The sequence below is a fragment of the Liolophura sinensis genome, chromosome 1 (assembly GCF_032854445.1).
Source record: "Liolophura sinensis isolate JHLJ2023 chromosome 1, CUHK_Ljap_v2, whole genome shotgun sequence".
NCBI lineage: Eukaryota > Metazoa > Mollusca > Polyplacophora > Chitonida > Chitonidae > Liolophura > Liolophura sinensis.
The window spans coordinates 14,403,100-14,424,493 of record NC_088295.1 but is presented as its reverse complement, the minus strand read 5'-3'; the positions used below and the strand labels follow the sequence as shown (position 1 = coordinate 14,424,493).

General features: G+C 41.1%; 1 protein-coding gene across 2 annotated transcripts; it reads right to left on the bottom strand.

Annotated features, from left to right (window-relative positions):
• Positions 1-166: 166 nt before the first annotated feature.
• On the bottom strand, positions 167-13,035 carry LOC135469957 (phenazine biosynthesis-like domain-containing protein 1). Of its 2 annotated transcripts, XM_064748622.1 has the most exons (9): positions 12,749-13,035; positions 4,333-4,432; positions 3,728-3,826; positions 3,385-3,494; positions 2,609-2,638; positions 1,337-1,428; positions 743-936; positions 400-462; positions 167-306 (listed from the first exon to the last, which is right to left on the bottom strand). In XM_064748622.1, exons 1-9 carry the CDS (start codon positions 12,839-12,841, stop codon positions 197-199), a joined length of 891 nt encoding a protein of 296 aa, XP_064604692.1. In that variant the 5' UTR covers positions 12,842-13,035; the 3' UTR covers positions 167-196. The 2 variants fall into 2 exon arrangements, with proteins under 2 accessions (XP_064604692.1, XP_064604700.1); XM_064748630.1 differs by lacking the exon at positions 3,728-3,826.
• Between the last annotated feature and the right edge of the window lie 8,359 nt (positions 13,036-21,394).

The following is a 21,394-nucleotide window of genomic DNA, read 5'->3' as shown; positions in this document are numbered from 1 at the left end:
CAGTCAGGACAATAAATGACACTATCGTTGCTCCTTTCTGTGTGTAGGTTTAACTTTTTCTCTTTGTCTTCTCTTTGGCCAAAGGTTTATTGAATTGGTTGGTCAATTGTCTTGAAAGAGGTGAGATAGTAGTTTAAAACATCTTTATATAGAAAATTAGAGGTTTGTCTTCCTGTCTCCATTTAGTTCATTTTCTTCACAGATGGAACTGTGCCTCCAACATGCTCACGGCCTGACCTCTCAGCACAGTTCTCTCCCCCTGTCTCATTACCCAAACGTCACCACCACGCCTCGAACACTGCCGTGCTGAAAACATGAAACAGTAGTGATTATGATAGGCTCAGTAGTGAAGTGAAATGAAGGTTGAAAGGGTTTTTTAGTCTTCTTTTCACATCTTACCGTAAAAATCGTTTTTATCCAGATGCTGTGACCAGTATTGGGATAGGACTGTGTGAGCAGAACCTGATAAAAAGAAGATAACACGGAAACGTCTTATCCATGTACACCCATGACTCCATCTGTCTGATATAATAGTAGGTCGTTATTCTGGTGGCAGCTATTATTTGGTGTACAATTGCACACCAAATAATGGGCTTAAACTGTCAAACTTGAAAACAGTTATGCATTATGATATAACACGTAAACGTAAAGAACACTACACTTTTAGCACAAAAATGTTCAATTGAGGCTATTGAATAACTTATTGGTTAATTATGTCATGCTTATGTATCGGCTGTCTCACCTGTGACTGGATCCTCTGGCACCCCCGTCCAAGGAGCAAAGGATCGGGACACGAAGTCGTACGGTGTCCCATCCTTGTCGACGAAACCTTTCTCCGGGGGTCCTTTTACGGTGACAATCACAAGAATCATCTTTCCTGTCTTGTCAGCCTCGGGCAATGATCCTACTGGAGGGGACCAGTGCTCGAACTCCTCTCTGTGATAGAATAGAGCATTCCGTAGTACCCAAAACATGATTATATACACACGTTTCATACTGCATGCAATATATCATGCTTCTCTAAGGTATTATCTAGATTATTTACTTCCTTCAATATTTACTTTACTTGGCGCTGTCGGTTTACCATGAGTTCAAAATCATTTCTCATATTAAGGCTAATATTCGTGTATAATAAGATTTGGTGGTCTTTCTTCTAAACATAATCTGTTCCCGTCTAAAATATTGTCCTGCTCACAGTTTTTGCTTCAAGGGGAGTGACAAAACGAGGTCTAATGACCGAAATGAAACATCGGTCTGACAAGGATACCTTGGCCTGACATGGTCATGAGGAATTCGCGTTGGCATCTGATCTGGGCAGATTCACAAATGGCCTTACCGAGTCCACCCATCCTTCAGGCGAACCAGGAGATATTTCAGGGCTTCACAGAGCACCACCTCCTCCACGGCATCAGAGTTACCTAGTAATGCCTGTGAAGTGAAAAAAAACCAAGATGTGATAGTACGTGCAACTTGGGAATTCAACAGTATCAAACAGCGCCTGCAGATGTAATACATGTAGTTCAGATGGAGATAACATCTCTTTCCCACCATCAAGAATTAGACGTATGATGTGCCCCGATGTGAGTGCTTGGGGAGTCTTCGTGTTTGTTCGTTGGACTAAACGTAAATTTCTTGGTACTTTTTGATCCGTCGTGGCCTTTCTTGAGGCGTTTTGAACATGTTTAAGACATCCACTATGAACGAAATCGAAAGCCGTGCTATGAAGCTAGTAGTCCCCTACGTCTTGATAATTTATAATGATCGTGTCAAGGTCATAGCCGTGTCGTGTTAAACCGTGATAATTCGTCGCAGAAATAATTGTTACTAATAGGCATGAAGGGGACAGACTTTCTACTATTTCCACGACCATTTCAGTGATAAGCAAACCTGGTGGAAGATGTCTCAAGAATACGGTCAAGGCAAGAGGAGACAAAGCTGCCTGACATACCAACAATAACTGATGCTACGGTATCCGACGATGTGTCAAATACAACCGATGTTTCATTGCACATTGTCCAAAAGAATTGGCAGTATGTAAGTGGATGTGCCGAAGAATACATCATCAAGAAGCCGTCAGAACACTGCCACGATAATACCATGGTATTGCCCGTGTCACACGACCACTTAATTGCACTTAATTGGCTCTTTCCGCTTCCAAAATGTCACCATAAATTCATCTTCAAAATAGTTGAGGATGGTTTTTCCCAGGCTTATGGTGTAGAGAAAAACGCTCCCACGAGAGCATTGGAACGAACATATTTGTACTGAAATTTGTGCTATGAAGGGTTGACGCGTCACAGCATCGTAAGTTCCATCAACTTTTATAAACTGTGGTCGATTTTGGCGGTCTCTGCGCCTACCGCAGCACTATAACATTGCAGCAGCACACAGCAACAGGAATTCGTCTTTTTTCACACTTAAGTCCGGGAGCAGTATTTCAATGGGCGAGGCCTTCATATTTTTGAGTTGTATTAGCCATGTCGTGGTATGCCGATCTATATACATCGTAGTAATTCTTTGATAAATCGTAGCGAATCGTACTGATTAAGGATTCAGATATAATTTTCAGAACAATAATTCCAAAGCCAGGGCTACCTGCACAACATACCTTTAGCAAAGACTGATGGTCAGCTGTGTTCTGCAAGGTGAGAATAAAGAGATTAGCTCATATTTGCAACACATATTCGTTGTCGTCTGTTTACGTATATAGGCCTACAGACATATATGTGACTAAGTTTACCCTAATGTGTTTATATATATATATATTTCAAATCACATTACCTCGTGAGTACGACGTTAAACCCCAAGCACTCGCTCACATTACCTCGTTAATCGTTCAACAATGTGGTAAAAAATCATATCTGAACATGGACTATACATGGTGCTTAAAATCATACGGGATATTGGTTTGATGAAGTTTTGTGAAAGTGACCTCTGCATAGCAACAGAGTAAGCAGGATATATATATATATATATAGGCCGAGGTTAGTGCGCCAGCGTGGAGCTCTGACCCAGGAAGCCTCTCACCAATGGGGTTGCTATGAGTTCAAGTCGAGCTCATGCTGGTTTCCTCTACGGCCGTGCGCGGGAAGGTCTACAGCAACCTGCAGGTGGTCGTGGATTTCCCCCGGGCTCTGCTCGTTTTCCTCCCACCATAGGGCTTGCCGCCGTCGTATAAGTGAAATACTCTTGAGTACGACGTGAGACACCAATCAAATAAATATATATATATATGTGTATGTCCATACAAAATATATTCATTGTACCAAGCTGCATGAGAGCTTCTTGAAGATGCATATATTCAGAAGATAAACTCCGTTTGCATTAAGATGCAATATCTGCATGCATTTTGTGTTAATCACGGCATTGACGTGAGTGTATGACCTCGGGTTGAATGGTGCCAGTGGGGAAGTCCATTTCCAGGAAATCTCCGTCTCTCCGCACAATCAGCTCACCGCTCAGCGTCTCGAATGTTATCTCAGGTGACGGGTTTTCTGGGAAATGACATCACAATCCTACATGTCATTGATTTATTCCTAGCTTTTTTACGGGGGAATCATGAAGCAAGGAGACCTAATACACCTGAGGTGTTTCAAATATTAACACTCTATTGGAATAAAATTCAGTCAGACATTTGTATTAATAGCTGTTTATATATAAGCAAGTCTTGATACTTCGTTTTTCAGGAATAAAAAGTATTTCTCAATAAATTAATGATTAAACTCACTCAAGCGGTCAAATATAATGAAGGCAGTGGCCAGTGTGGCGTGACCACACATCTTGACTTCGGTGAGTGGAGTAAACCAGCGAAGGTTAAATCGGTTACCTGAAAATATACATGTAAGTTTGAAATTCAAATAATCCAGTGCATTCCTTATTGCCAAGCTGAGATGTATACGTATAGCCAGTGACATGTACACAAGATAAAATCATATAATTCGTTAAATTTTAAGATATATGCTCACTTGACAAAACAATTTGTGCATGGTGATTCCCGCTTGCCTGGCATCCTTGTGGACCCTCAGTTAAATGAATTGCTGCACACCACAACGTTAAACGACATTAAACCCCAAGCACTCACTCACTCTATTAATATGAGTGAACAGAATATTCGGTCACATAACTTGTCACAATTGAATCTTCACTGTAAAGTTTAAACGTAAATAGCCTAACCATACGTGTAAAACATGGCAAGACTTGCTGATGCTGGTGCAAGTCTAGTTAATCAACTTTATCAGCCTTTTCCTTTAAAGGTCCATCCCAAAATTTAAGAGGTGTCTGTAAATACTAAATCTGTTAAAATGATGATATATGGGACATGATTGTACAAACCAGTATCGAGATGCTCTTCTGCGCGCAATGGTCGGACAAATGCCGTTTCTGACAGGTTCATCTCCGCCGCCATTTTCTGCTTCGTGTCATCGGGTATGGGCTGGTAATAGGGAAGTTGATTTTAATACAACTGTATGTGGACACTATATAGCAACTCTATGTGGACACAGTATAGCAACTGTATGTGGACACGATATAGCAACTGTATGTGGACACAATATAGCAACTGTAGGTGGACATTATATAGCAAATGTATCTGGACACTATATAGCAACTGTAGGTGGACACGATATAGCAACTGAATGTGGACACGATATAGTAACTGTATGTGGACACGATATAGCAACTATATGTGGGCACTATATAGCAGCTGTAAATACATTCACATGCTGGGAACAATTACAATTTATTTGCTGCTTCTTAAAGCAGATATAGCTTACATGTACATACAAGTACAACTGACCATTTATGTGTTGTATATGGTGTAGTGACATGGTTTGTGTCAAATGTATACGAACCACACAATATGCATATACACATGTGTCATATCTGCTAATTGTTCCCTACTAATGAAACTCCCCAGTTACTAAACGAAAATTCGGAATAGGGACAGCCACCCTAATGTCACTCATGAATAACATTTAGTCAGACGGCACTTGCTGATACCGTGGCGCTACTGCATATATTTTGCCAGCTCTAGCATGATAAAAAAATTATCTTTTCTTTAACAGGATGCAAACCACTGGTGAGTGATTGCACTGACCATCTAATCATATTAACTCTAAAATGACTGATAAGTGCATCATTTGTTGATACAGCATTCACGTCCTGTCTCTCTTGCCTACTTTACGGTGTTGTCTCCATCAAACCACTATATTTGGCGACGAGGATCACGGAAGAAATTACTACAGTTCATGGACAATTAGGTAAGTTACGATGTTATTAGTTATTAGGTTACGATGGCCGGTGGGAGGATTGACGTATCCGTTCAATTTCTCTCTTCACACCGGACCCCGTTACACCCTGGTTGCAGTGGCATCGGTTGTTTAAAATTTGATGACCTCGGGTACAAATGGAGTAAGCAACGAGAGAAAGACTGCCATTTTACTTCATTCTCTCGGTGCAGAAGGCCAAAAAATCTACTGCACCCTTCCTCCTTCCCCAGGAAGTGCTATGGCGGCATTGAAGAAACATTTTTCTCCTGTGGTCAACGTTGGTACACAACCTCATCGTTTTCGCCAACGAGCACAGTATGCTCACGAGACGGTAGATTCCTACATTGCCGCACTGCGTTAGTTAGCGTCCACTTGTGATTTTTGGACATTACAAGACGAGATGATACGCGATCAGCTGATCGAAAAAAACTTCCTGTCCCAGAGTCAGACAGCTACGACTTGACGCAACTCCCGTTCAGTCCAAAGTCCGTGGGTTGCCCTGTACGATTCGTGACGATGTTTCTAATGAACTGATCTAATGTCGTCAGGAGGACGCGGGTATCATCAAGCGGACGGATGCTTCTGACTGGGTGTCCGCTATTGTGGTCACGCGCAAGAAGAACGGTACTTTGCGTATAAGCACGGATTTACGTGCTCTAAACAAGGTGATTGTCCCGGAACGTTTTCCTCTGCTCAACACTGACGAAATGTTGAATGACATGCATGGTGCTACGCATTAGACACAGTTAGACTTTAAAATCCGCGTATCACCAGTTAGAACTTGACGAAAGAAGCCGAGACCTTACTACGTTCATCACACGAGGGGTTATTTCGTTACAAACGTGTCTGTTTTCAATGTTTCCTTGATAACATCATAATAAGTTACATGACAGAAACTTGACTCTGAATGACACCGATGCTCTATTACGCTTACCGAGTGAGACAGTAGGCCAAGGATGAAGACGACTGTGATGGAGTGTGTGCAATCGGAGTTGACGAATCACTGCACACTTTTACTCAAGCTGAATTAGTCGAAAATGCTGATCGGGATTCAGTTTGCTCGCGGTTGATTTCAGTAATTAATCGAGAATGGCCGACTGCAAAGAAGCATGTGCAGCCTGATTTGCAGTCATACTTTTACATCAGAGACGAACTTTATGTTCATAACGGCGTGATTTTTCGCGGGGATGATTGTTGTGTCATCCTCTCTGACACCATAGTTGATTGAATGTGCTCATGAAAACCATGCTCATGATATAGAGTGTTTTCAGCAGAGAAGGCTACCCGGCTGAAATCGTAACGGACAACGATCCTCAGTTAGTCTGCGAGTGTCCTTGGTAAACGTAATATCACACATAGAGTTTCCGCTGTGTATTACTGTGAAGGAAACAGCGGGGTTGAACACCTGAATCGCATTTTAAGCCAAACTGTGAAACCTGCGAGAATCGAGAAACTTTGTATAAAGCATGCGGTGACCGAATTTCTCGGCACTCATCGGGCAACGCGACATGCGGCAACAGGTAAATCGCCGTCCATGCTACTACATGGGCGTCACATGCGTACATTGTTAGACATCGTTGATTACACGAATTCACCTCCGAAAACCTCCGATAATGAGATTAATGAGCGAGTACAACAGCGAGAAGCCCGATCGAAAGAAGGATTTGACAGATGTCACTGTGTGAAACCTCGTTCCTTTACAGCTGCTACATTGGTTAAAATCACACCAAGAGCGGAAAGTAAATTTTTGGTCCTATAAATATTGTGAAACCAGTTGGCTCACATACTTATGTGTTAGCAAATGGTGAAAAAAATGAATGAAAAGCATCTATCTGTGTACAATGAATCAACTTCAAGCTCTTTTACCGAGAGGGGAAATGGTCAAAATGGTTTGAATTTGCGAAAACTGTAATGGGTAATGGAAACTGTCTGCGCAATGTACAACCTGCAACGGTGGTTACTCCCGAACCGAGAGCTGGTAGTCGTCGAATCAGGCACCCGTCGGTGTGGGCGCTTTGTGATGGACATAAACAATTGAATGGTTCAACTAAAAGTTACTAAGGTTGTGTTAGGAATGCTTCTTACAGTATGGATCAGAATGTAGCGAACGCTATGGGATGTGTTAGTGGCACCTATAGGTTCTTTATAGGTTGGTTTAAAATCTAAGATGTTTGGTAAGATGTTTTGTCATTGTTTAAATCGATGTTTACGGACAGAGTTCGATTTCTTCCTTTATTCATTGTGATTCGTACTTAGTTTTAAGTCGTTGATGCTAACATGTATTTAGTTGTATCTTTTTAAACGAAAGTGCTATCACGTGATCGTAGGTGGGGGGGGGGGGGGGCTGCCTCCAGGTTGTTGATACAGAATAGACGTCCTGTCCCTCTCTCATACTTTACAACGTTGTTCTCTCCATCAAACCACCATATTTGTAAAGTGTCAGGTGGTGGTCCCCTGTCAGCTGCAAGTCACAAGTCATACGAGACTATCAAATCATTTTCTGAAAACTGGACGAAAATCGGTAAAACGATTAATATTCTGAATAGAGTGAAAGATCTGACATTTTCAAAAGAAGCAAAATATGCTTGGCACAGAAAGTGTTATCAGTCTCTGTGCCACCAAGGTAATCCAGATCGAGCTCAAAAGAAGTATGAGGATGACATAGCATCAGCAGCAGAGAGTAAAAAGGACGAGCCAATGTCGCAGCTTCTTCATCGAAAACATGAAAGACATTTGATCAGGAGCTGTATGTATTCTGTCAAAGTAATGACGACACTGCTGTACATAGTGTTCCTCCATGCAGTGACATGGAAATACGTTTTTGGCAAATTAAAGATTCTGCTAAAAACAAGGAAATCCACGCTAGGCTTGACTTTTTTTTTATACTGATAAAGATGCATTTGCACATAACATTAAGTATCACATCAATTGTTGGCGATTCATGTCCAGCTCATGCTGGTTTGCTCTTCGCCGGTACGTGGGAAGGTCTGGCAGCAACCTGCGGATGGTCGTGGGTTTCCCCCGGGCTCCGCCCGGTTTCCTCCCACCATAATGCTGGCCGCCATCGTATAAGTGAAATATTCTTGACTACGGCGTAAAACACTAATCAAATAAATAAATAAATTGTCGGCGAAAGGAAACACAAGCTATTAGCTCATCTTCATTGTCATCAGAAAAAGATGATAATTCATGACATTGAAATAGCACAAACTGTTATTCGGGAGTGAGGCTGTCTCATTCCATGAGGCTGATCTGTTAATAGCCCAGAGGGGAGATGATGGAGCCCCCTTCCTTGGCAATGAACTCAAGCTTGTCCTGAATGTTCTTGACAAAGCCCTCAACAAGTCATTAGATGTGCAATATACTGACTGTGATAAGCCAGCAAATCCTTCTGTGTCTCACACAGACTATCAACTTGACAACCGGAAAGAGATACCTACAAACTACAGACAATGTGACTTCACATGGTTACTCATGTGTAGTTTGCTACTGACAAGAATGGTAGATACATGTAAGGACGATGGATTACCAAAGGATGTATATTCTCTACGTGAGAATCTACGTGATAGTATTTAAGTACCCAGATGACCCCTTCCAGGTACAAGCAAGAAAGTGCCTTCAGGGTCCATGTTCAAGTCCCACATAAGTGACAAAACACCAATATGGGATGTTGGCATTGTTACTCCAATGTACAGAAGAAGTCCAACAGAATGTCCAGTGCTCCAGACAGTTTTAAAACATGCACAAAAACTGAGATGTAATACTGTAGCGGAAGGGCATAAACCAATCATCACTCTTGGTGCTGAATTGTATGACCGTGCTGTCAAGCTGAAAGACTATAAAAGAAACTCGTGCATTAGGCTTGGAGGCTTGTATATCACCATGGCGGCTTTGAAGTGCTTAGTGAAGTATATAGATGTTCCTATATAGAAGGAAGTGGCATTGATCTGGCCTGGAAAGAAAGTGGCATGTATGGTTCAGGTACATTGAGACAAACATTGGATGGTCGTCACATTTTCAGATCAGTTGAGTGAGTGAGTGCTTGGGGTTTAACGTTGTACTTAACAATTTTTCAGTCATATGACGACGAAGGAATCTGTAGAGTGCATGTAATGTTCCTCCTTGTTGTAGGACGGATTTCTACCGCTCTTCATTTAGTGCTGCTTTACTGAGACACCTTACAGGAGGCAAGTAAGTCGCCTCGCCCGAGCCATTATACTGATACAGGTCAACCAGTGATTGCACTATCCCCTTCATGCTGAACGCCAAGCGAGGAAGTTACAACTTCCTCTTTTAAAATCTTAGGTGTGACTCGACCCAGGATTGATCCTGGATCTACCGCTTATGTGGACGCTCTACCAACTGTGCTATCGGGGCTGGTTCAGATCAGTTGAAGCTCACAGAGTTACACTTGTTGGATGGAAGCAGTTAATGCTTTCGCTTCTTAGGCAGACAGACAGATTAAATGTCGGAAACATTCCAATCACAAGTGACGGATGTACATCAGACACTATGTGCAAGTAACATACTTGAAAGGCTACATGAGTGGAAGGAACAAGCAGAGGGTATCTCAAAGTTTCTTAGGAACTATATGGATCAGCTGGAGGTTTTGCTGTTGTTCAATGCTGCAACACGGACATGGGACAGCTTCGTCTTCATTTGGTTACAATGGTAGAATTGGCATCTTATTTTCGTGACCAATACATTTGCGGGCGTTGGTTATCAATGTATGCAGCAGATATGTTGGAACTGCAAAGTGCAGACCCTGAGACATGTTTTTAGATGGAAGCAGTTTTTGCAATAATTTCCATGGCAAGTGATTCAGACCGTGGCATTGAACAGGAACATGAGAAGATGAAGATCAGAGCAGGATTTACAGGCATCACATGCAATGAGAACGCAATGGAGAAGTACTTCATCATAGCTACCACACTATGCAAAATTGTACAAGAATTCAAAGATTGTGTGGGAATTGAAACAAAACAGCCCAGTTTGCTACATCATGAACTTGTTGGAGACAAAAGTACCACCCTTTTTTCCAATTCTGCAAATATTGTGAGGGTTATTACTAGACAGGGTAACCCTTTTCTCAAAAGTGATATGTTCAACCTTTTCACATTTGCTGCTGTACCTGGAAATGTTTGCAGTAACAGTGAAGATCGTGACAAATGGGGGAGGGGGTGGGGGGCTTTGGAGAAGTTTACCTCTACTAGGATGGTACATCAATCAGTGAACTTCTGGGATGCCCAAAAGAAAGAGACACTAAAATAATTTGTCAGTTGGTATCATTTAAACAGGATAGCAGGCTTCTTTCTCGCTCACGTGTTGTAGCTTAGAGCAGAACGAACTTTGATGTCAAGGACGCTATTGGAGATTTTGAATTTAGTGTAGCTCCACCTTCCAATTTCCACCCAGATGGATCAATGATAATGCTATCTGACAAATCGAAGGTGGTATTTTCCATTCTGAATATACCTGTACCAGAAAACAGAACATTATCTGAACCAGCAACTGATGTTCCCTCAGTCCTAATCATTGATGCTATGTGTATAGTAAACATGGTGCCAGAAAACCCTGAAATATGAATTGCAATGCATTTTGCCTTGAAGTTTGTTGATGTTGTAGCTGGAATGAGTGACCCTTATGATGAAGTCAGGATTGTCATTGATCAATATATCTCTGGCTCTCTCGAGGAAACAACTCGAGATAAGCGAATAGTTAAAATAACACCAGTCTATTACTAAGTGAATGATGATACTGAAATCACGAACATGAAGGTCTTTCTTTCTCATGTAAACACTAAGGCAGAACTGACGAAGTATCTGTCTCATAAGCTCACCAGTCAATCGCAGGGCAAGGCTGGTTATGTATGGAACAATGGAAGGCGATTGCCCCCTGATGAACATTGCTAGTATGCCAGAGGTGGCAGCCGGTCACCACAACATAGAAGAGGGTAACCAGCTTGTACTTCTGAATGCATCTGATGTGCTGGACAAGAACCCACAATCTATCCTTGAAATGTTCTTAGTGGACACAGATTTGTTCGTTCTTCTCTTAGGCCACTTCCCTATGCGTCAAGCGTCAACTGCATTCCTAAGACAGAGGGTGAGAAAATATCCATTGAAGAAGAGGAGAAGCACTGATTGGACGGTATGCTTTCACGGGAAGAGATAACACTGGATCATTTGCTGCCAAAGGTGTATTGAGCCATTTCAAGGCATTTATGCAAACTGATGATATTCTTGATGAATTTGCAGCATGTGGACAAACTCAGGAGTTGCCAAGTTACATATTAGATCAAATGGAGCGGTATCTGTGTGCACTGTACAAAACTGGACACCTGAATGAAACTGTTAAAGGTGAGTATTGTTACATATTAGATCAAATGGAGCGGTATCTTTGTGTACTGTACAAAACTGGACACCTGAATGAAACTGTTAAAGGTGAGTATTGTTACAGATTAGATCAAATGGAGCGGTATCTGTGTGTACTGTACAAAACTGGACACCTGAATGAAACTGGGCATTGTTTGCACAGAAAGAAAAAGAAATGTACTGTACAAAACTGGACACCTGAATGAAACTGGGCATTGTTTGCACAGAAAGAAAAAGAAGGGCACAGCTCCCTCCAACTCGGGGAACATTAGTTCCACACACTTCAAGGGCTTACTATGTGGCTATAGTCTGAAAGTTGTCAAAAACATCCTGTACAAAACTGCCATCACCTACAGACTACTCCTGAGAGTCCATAAATGGCCAGCTCAAACCAGTCTTCTGCCTCAATGCTACAGCTCCGAAAGCCCTGCTACAGCTGAGAAAATGCAGTTGCAAGACTGGTGGTATGAGAGAACCACGTGGATTTAAGAAGAATGAGCTGATATGAACAGACTTGTGTGGGTGTGAAGATACAAGTCAGAATATTGTGCAGGATAGACCCGTGGAAAGAGATGACGACCGACTGATCTAATTCTGTGACCCTATTCTCCATTCTTGCTTTAAGGAACTGACATATTATTGTTATTTAGTGCCTCGACCTAGATTTGCCAAATAAGCAACTTTGGATCGCAACATTTTACTTTGTGAATCAATTCAGTACGAGATTTTTTAATTAGAAATTTGCATCCTCTGATTCAACATTACTGGGCGATGTCATATTTCAGTACTTGTGTACTTGTGGTATGTTTTGTGTTTATGGATGCATGTTTCACTTCCAGAGAAAGAAATAAAAAGATAAAGTTGATTAAAATTCATTTAATTTGAGTTATACTCAATATTTTACAAATATAGTTACTTGCATTTCATGCCATATTTGTGATTTTTTTTACCCGAATTTTCCAGGTGTTAATAAAATATGATCAAACACCTTAGAAAAGTTGACAAGTCTTATTTTGTTGAACGGAATATGAAGAAAGGAAAAAAGTAAGAAACCACTGCATAAATCAGTTGAACAGATTTATGCAGTAGATGCTGCCTGACTAATACCTGTGATTCCGTGTCTAAGCATACAGCAGCTGGATTTCCCAGGAAACATTCGTTAGTGAAGGCATCAACGGTGAACATCCGGACAGTCGTCATGATGTGTAGCCTCCCGGAGAATCCAGAATCTGTGTTTTATATCCTCGTATAGGAACGTTTGGTTCTGTACCTGAATGGCAGTGTTACTACCGGTACTTATACACAGCTGGGCGTTCAACAACAGAGGTGAACAGATTACTTTAAGCTTGATATTTGTTTATCAACTATATGGACCGTATAGGCCTACACGCTGTTATGTCCCTGTCCCATTTACAGATGTGCATGTATGCCAAGGTCGAATATCTGAATGTAAACAGATAGAGGGGTGAGTTGTGACATTTTCGTGGAGGTCAAAGATCAGGCCTATGCAGGGACATATAGGTTATAATGCTGTGGGAATGGTGTCACATGATTCTACGATATGACATGTTTACGATATAGACCTATGGACTGTCCAACTGTTATATGCTTAGATTCATTGAATCGAGTAGAATTGTATTACATATATTTCTTTAATATTTATTTATTTATTTACCTGATTGTATTACATATATTTCTTTAATATTTATTTATTTATTTACCTGATTGGTGGTTTACGCGTAAACCACCAATCAGGTATGAGATCTATCTCATTTATTTATGTGCATTTTCATTTCTATTCACAGTTACAAGAAATCATATTTACTCTTCACAAGAATAATATTTATTGGATTCAAATATTTTGCTGTTTGAATCTATGTTTGTGTGATTTTATAAACGTTTGTCAATGTGTCATTGAAATCATTACGGAGATGGGATGTGCCAAAATCCAAGTAACTGGTGTTACTTTTGAGTTTTGCGCTGATCCTGCTAAACTGCCCTCTTTCAAAATCAAGTTACTTGGCACATCCCATCTCCGTGATGGTTTCATTACAAACGTGGTTGCTCAAAGTTGTGTTCAAGGAGAAAAATATTAATGTTTCGGTGTAAGGGATATCATCCCGAAGACACTTCAGTTTGACACGTGGCTACGAAGATGACTCCTTCAGAGACAATATTTATTGTAGATGCTTTCTCCGATGTACCTTTTCAAAGAAATCAAGCAGGCGTGTGTCCCTGTATACGCTGTACGCTGTGACTTTGTGAGTAGGCCAACACTGTAATACGAATCATGGCTCTTACACTGTATCACACAGCAGCAGGTAAAGTTGTGCGCTGACTCTTTTCGCATATATGCAGGCCCATGCCAGATTTTTGCGAGGGTCAGTATGCCACGGCCTAGCTTGTGAAGGCAGCTCTAAAACTTAAATTGACCTAGCGATCTGGCTGAACATATCCACTGTGACCACTGTAGGCCTAAGTCTATATTTACTTAACAGAACTGTCGATGGTTATAAGCATAAGCACGGCACGATAGTTAGTCAAACTCAGAAACCTTATAGGCCTGGCGGTTTAAGCATTCTCAAAACAAACAAGAGAAAAAAGAAACCTGTCACCATCAAAGGCCTTGATAAGATTCGCCCAACCGATGACCACCAAAGTACTCCTCTCATGTTGACGTTAGGATGTTAGTCAGGTGTCTGGCGAAACTCTACCAGAATCCTTCAGACCATTCTCATATTATAAATATTCTGGCGGAAAAGCACAGCGGAAAACCTTAACGACACTGAAAAAAAAGTGATCCGTCTTGTGACCAATAGTCCATCTCTGCATGATAATTCTGGTAGTTTGCTCTCAAAACATGCAGTGTTCAGAGATTATTATTGGTCACTTTTACTAACCGAACATCGCTGTGTAAAACAGATTGACAATATGTTTTAAACAATATGTTATTTAATTCACAAGGTACTATATAGCTGATAAAGCTAATGTAAACTTCAATGTGTTTGACGTCTTGTGAGAGAGTCTTTTGAACATATGCTTCATATGGTTCTTCATTTGCTTTGATGCACATGCGGAACTTGGTGTCCTAGCTAGCTCTGATGTCAATGCTATCCTTCTGTGTTCTCTGATGTGAATGCTATCCTTCTGTGTAGATTGGTGTCCGTACTATCATCCTGTGCCCTCTGATGTCAACGCTATCGTCCTGTGTCCTCTGATGTCAATGCTATCCTGTTGTGTCTCTGGTGTTAATGCTATCATTCTGTGTGCTCTGGTCTTTATGTGCCCTGTGCGCCCATGGAGGATGAGACCCTTCAGAAGATCGCAGCGGAGATGAATATTTCTGAAACCGCCTTAGAGAAGACAATGAACCCTTCCGAGAATTTTACCTGTGGTAAGCAGTTTAGTGCGTCGACATGAGATTTCTTGTATTCTCTTTTTAACATAAGTGGAAATAGTTTCCATCCAAATGTATGCCGTGTTAATGCTTCCGGAACTTGGATAAAACCACCTTTTCATCCAGGTGAGGACTGTTTTAACCTGTAGGTGGAAACCAAAGAAAAATTTTAACAGCCCGAAAAAATAAAATGTCGTATGTGGGTCACCTCAGTTTAACCTATAATAAATTGGGGAATAGAATTGGGGCATAAATCATTCATACCGATATTTACCGTGATGAATGTCTTCCCGTGTTCCATTTGTGCAATGGTATGGCGATATTTACCTTGATGAATGTCTTCCAGTGTTCCATTCGTACAATGGTATGGCGATATTTACCTTAATGAATGTCTTCCCGTGTTCCATTCGTGCAATGCTACATAGCGATATTTACCTTGATGGACGCCTTCCCGTGTTCCATTCGTGCAATGGTATACGGCAATGTTTACCTTGATGAACGCCTTCCACTGTTCCATTCGTGCAATGGCATACGGCGATGTTTACCTTGATGGACGCCTTCCCGTGTTCCATTTGTGCAATGCTACATAGCGATATTTACCTTTATGAACACCTTCCCGTGTTCCATTCATGCAACAGTATGGCGATATTTACCTTGATGAACGCCTTCCCGTGTTCCATTCGTGCAATGGTATGGCGATGTTTACCTTGATGGACGCCTTCCCGTGTTCCATTCATGCAATGCTACATAGCGATATTTACCTTGATGAACACCTTCCCGTGTTCCATTCATGCAACAGTATGGCGATATTTACCTTGATGAACGCCTTCCCGTGTTCCATTCGTGCAATGGTATGGCGATGTTTACCTTGATGGACGCCTTCCAGTGTTCCATTCATGCAATGGTATACGGCGATGTTTACCTTGATGAACGCATTCCAGTGTTGCATTCGTGCAATGGTATGGCGATATTTACCTTGATGAATGTCTTCCAGTGTTCCATTCGTACAATGGTATGGCGATATTTACCTTGATGAATGTCTTCCCGTGTTCCATTCGTGCAATGCTACATAGCGATATTTACCTTGATGGACGCCTTCCCGTGTTCCATTCGTGCAATGGTATACGGCAATGTTTACCTTGATGAACGCCTTCCAGTGTTCCATTCGTGCAATGGCATACGGCGATGTTTACCTTGATGGACGCCTTCCCGTGTTCCATTTGTGCAATGCTACATAGCGATATTTACCTTTATGAACACCTTCCCGTGTTCCATTCATGCAACAGTATGGCGATATTTACCTTGATGAACGCCTTCCCGTGTTCCATTCGTGCAATGGTATGGCGATGTTTACCTTGATGGACGCCTTCCAGTGTTCCATTCATGCAATGGTATACGGCGATGTTTACCTTGATGAACGCCTTCCAGTTTTCCATTCGTGCAATGGTATACGGCGATGTTTACCTTGATGAACGCCTTCCAGTTTTCCATTCGTGCAATGGTATACGGCGATGTTTACCTTGATGAACGCCTTCCCGTGTTCCATTCGTGCAATGGTATACGGCGATATTTACCTTGATGGACGCCTTCCCGTGTTCCATTCATGCAATGGTATGGCGATATTTACCTTGATGGACGCCTTCCCGTGTTCCATTCATGCAATGCTACATAGCGATATTTACCTTGATGAACGCCTTCCCGTGTTTCATTCGTGCAATGGTATGGCGATATTTACCTTGATGAACGCTTTCCCGTGTTCCATTCATGCAATGGTACATAGCGATATTTACCTTGATGGACGCCTTCCCGTGTTCCATTCGTGCAATGGTATACGGCGATGTTTACCTTGATGGACGCCTTCCCGTGTTACAATTCATCCAATGGCATGGCGATGTTTACCTTGATGAACGCCTTCCAGTGTTCCATTCATGCAATGGCATGGCGATATTTACCTTGATGGACGCCTTCCCGTGTTCCATTCATGCAATGATATACGGCGATGTTTACCTTGATGGACGCCTTCCAGTATTCCATTCATACCACAGCATGGCGATATTTACCTTGATGAACGCCTTCCCGTGTTCCATTCATGCAATGGTATGGCGATATTTACCTTGATGGACGCTTTCCCGTGTTCCATTCATGCAATGGTACATAGCGATATTTACCTTGATGGACGCCCTCCCGTGTTCCATTCATGCAATGGTATACGGCGATGTTTACCTTGATGGACGCCTTCTAGTGTTACATTCATGCAATGGCATGGCGATATTTACCGTGGAGAATGTCTTCTGTCTTGTTGAGACTTTTTCCTGACGATTACTTTATGCCTTGGTTCTCCACAGAGAACTTCTCATCCTCTCTGACGTTTGAGGCACTGAGTGGTGACCTCATAGGTTCCCAGGACGGGAACAGGTTAGCTCAGCACAGCGCAAGGCAAATCAGCTGCAGTCGTTAGGTCATGTAACATTCTTGGTTTACAGCATGTCACTTGCCTTGGAATAATTATGACCTCATCCAAAACAATGAAGTGTTCACATAACACCACAAGCTCTCCACAACCTCAAGCAAAAGAAATTAATAAATAAACTGTAGCCAAAAAGTGCAACACCAAAGGATAATAATAATACGCATTATTTGTCAGAAAAAAAAACACTTCATAAAATGCACACAATTTTGCTGTGCTTGCTAATTTCTCTTATGTTATTGTTGGCGAACTGATAAATTTGTTTTGGGAGTGTCTTGATAGTTGAATATTGCCAAACGATTCAAACCTTTATCTTCCAGTTTCGTGAAAATACATTTGATCCAAACTAAAGTGTTTTGCCCTTCAGTATGAGTAGGTCCAATTCTGAATTCACACCAGTTTATTGAAATTCTAAAGTGGTCCGTTTAAGTAATAATCTATTTCGTTTTCCTTTCTGTCTTTCAGGAAGTACACCATTACGAGAAGTTGTTTTTTATGGATACTTTTTGAAAGATATGTATATGAGTTAATATTTATGTAATTACATGGTTTATATTCCTTCCTGATCTCGTCAGCCTGTTGTCAAAGAATCCCGTTTCAAGTATCCTGTCAGCTACCCTTGCCCAAATACGTTGTCGTGTTTATACATATTCGTAATCTGTATACGATGCAGTCTGTAGACATGTTATATTTGTACTGTCGGGATCTTTTCCCATATATGTACCATATATAAAGGCGTCTAATTCACATATAAGCCGTCAACGAAAATCGACGTTCAGTAATCACAACACCAATTGCAAAATAACATGTAACACAAAGCACCGTGCAAAAGACCAAGAAAGTAGACACGAAAGCAAGAAATTTGGATGAATTCTTGGAAAGAGAAGCAGACAACAGTTTTCACTAATGATGTATATACGTAACGAATGTTCTGGGCGACTGGATTAAATCAGCATCCGAATCATGTACCATGCTAGCATGTAGGTTGTCGATATTATTTAGTACTGATACTATCGTTCCTCTTCCTTATATACCATGTGCGTTTATATTTGTCGGTTACTGGTACTGTGGGGATATCTCCTCAATACTTTTGTCTTGCCCTATCAGATTATCTTTTCCCTGTCATACACAATTATGTCTATGATTTATAGGCCTCTACTCCATGTCATGTACGCTTATGTCCATGTTTTTTTCCTGTTATAGGCTCTCTACTCCGTATTATGCGCGCTTATGTCCAGATGTTGTCCTGTCAGGTTCTCTACTTCGTGTCATGTACACTTATGTCTATGTTTTGTCCTGCCAAACTCTCTTGTCTGTATCACGCACACTTATGTCCAAATCTTGTCCTTTCAGGCTCCTTCTCCGTATCATGCACAGTTACGTCCATGTTTTCTTTGGCTCTCTTCTCCGTAATATGTACACTTATATCTATGTTTTGTCCTGCCAGGTTCTCTCCACCGTTTCATGTATACTTATGTTCATGTTTTGTCCTGTCAGACTCACTTCTCCGTATCATGTGCACTTACATCTATGTTTTGTCCTGATAGGCTCTTTCTCCGTATCATGTACTCTTATGTCTATGTTTTGTCCTGTCAGACTCACGTTTCCGTATCATATACACTTATATCTATGTTTCGTCCTGCCAGGTTCTCTCCACCGTTTCATGTACACTTATGTCCATGTTTTGTCCTGTCAGACTCACTTCTCCGTATCATGTGCACTTACATCTATGTTTTGTCCTGCCAGGCTCTTTCTCCGTATCATGTACTCTTATGTCTATGTTTTGTCCTGTCAGACTCACTTTTCCGTATCATATACACTTATATCTATGTTTCGTCCTGCCAGGCTCCTTCTCCGTATCATGTACACTTATGTCCATGTTTTGTCCTGACAGGTTCTCTTCGCTGTATCGTGTACACTTATGTCTAGGTCTTGTCCTGTCAGGCTCTCTTCTCCGTATCATGTATACTTACACATATGTCTGTGTTTTTGTATACGATTGCTTTTACTTAGGTTCGGTACATACAGTGTTACCTTATTACTAGGGACCAAGGCTTGGCAAAACAGAGATGTTAGGTCATGTGTCGCATTGACAAGTCCCACCATAGCAAAGCTGAGACAATTTGAATGAATGTCTCATCTTATCTATATACACTCATTATCCTCGCTACAGCATGATTTAACATTGTATATAACACTTTGTAGCTCTACATACAACAAAATGGATCAGTGAATATCAGTACATATGATGGGTGTACCGACATAACCCTCTAAGATCCTTTACGGTGACTTTACTGGTATATCTACCTAAGTGACACATGGCGTGGTTGATCACTAGACCATGCAGTTATGTACCATGCAGCACATCTAACGCTTTTTACAGTTCCAACCCTCACCACATTCTCCATATTGCCATGGAGTCTTTTTTTTGGATGTAATCAGTTCATAGTCTCACGATTTGCCTTCCCACCAGGCTTCACCCCAAGCGGTTTCTATTCCCTCCTAATGGTCGTCCCGGATCAAATCTTCCATGGTTTATAGCCTTTCCTTTAGCATATTTTACTTTTTGTCCCTATGGTTTATAGCCTTTCCTTTAGCATATTTTACCTTTAGTCCTTATGGTTTCTAGCCTTTCCTTTAGCATATTTTACTTTTTGTCCCTATGGTTTATAGCCTTTCCTTTAGCATATTTTACCTTTAGTCCTTATGGTTTATAGCCTTTCCTTTAGCATATTTTACCTTTAGTCCTTATGGTTTATAGCCTTTCCTTTAGCATATTTTACTTTTTGTCCCTATCGTTTATAGCCTTTCCTTTAGCATATTTTACCTTTAGTCCTTATGGTTTCTAGCCTTTCCTTCAGCATATTTTACTTTTTGTCCCTGTGGTTTATAGCCTTTCCTTTAGCATATTTTACTCTTTGTCCATAGGTCGCCAGTGTTCGAAACGAGGGACAGACGTGTGTATGAAAAGGAGACCGGCTTCAAATAAGAGGAAAGGCCGCTCTTGTGATTGAAGGAAGTCTTGGACTTTAGCACCAGACTATGGTGTTTTTCTGTGACATCACTACAACGACATTCATATTATTATCAACATTATGGTACATTGTCGACAGGTACTGAGTGTGTCGCGCAACATATCGGGTGGTACGTTTACTTCCCCGAATGATACACCGCCTTGCTCTTTATTAGTGCAAATAAATGGATTTGAATTTGTACCCGTGTTATATTTTTTTTAATAATTTTTAGATGATTATATAGATGCTACTTCACGTAATTTATAGATATCACTGTTGTTAATGGAAAAAAATTCATTCGCACATGTACGTCATGCAACAGTCAGACACTATTTCATTCATATTTCATGCATCTTTGAAATTTCTAGGCTAGCTGCTAACGTTGACGTTGATTAGTCTAAAATTCAAGACCTCTGCAGGGGTGAAGAGAACAGCAGCTTGAAATATGCCGTATTTTACCACTTTTTTTTCATCATGGTATAGATGCTGTTGACACGTTGAAATCACCAATGTATAAATTCTACTGGGGCATATTGAAATCCCCAGGGTAAAAATGTACTGGGACATATTGAAATCACCAGGAGACAAATGTACTGGGACATATTGAAATTACCAGCGTACAAATGCCAATGGCACACATTGAAGTCACCATGGTATAAATGCTACCGGGGCTTTCTAAAGTCACCATGGTATAAATGCTACTGGCACTTACTGTAGTTACCACTGTACAAATGCTACTGGCACATACTGAAATCGCCATGGTGCAAATATCACTGGGGCATAATGAGCTCCCATGTTATAAATGCTATTGACGCTTTCTAAAATCACCATGGTATAAGAGCTATATTGGCCCATGCTGAAGTTATCATGGTATA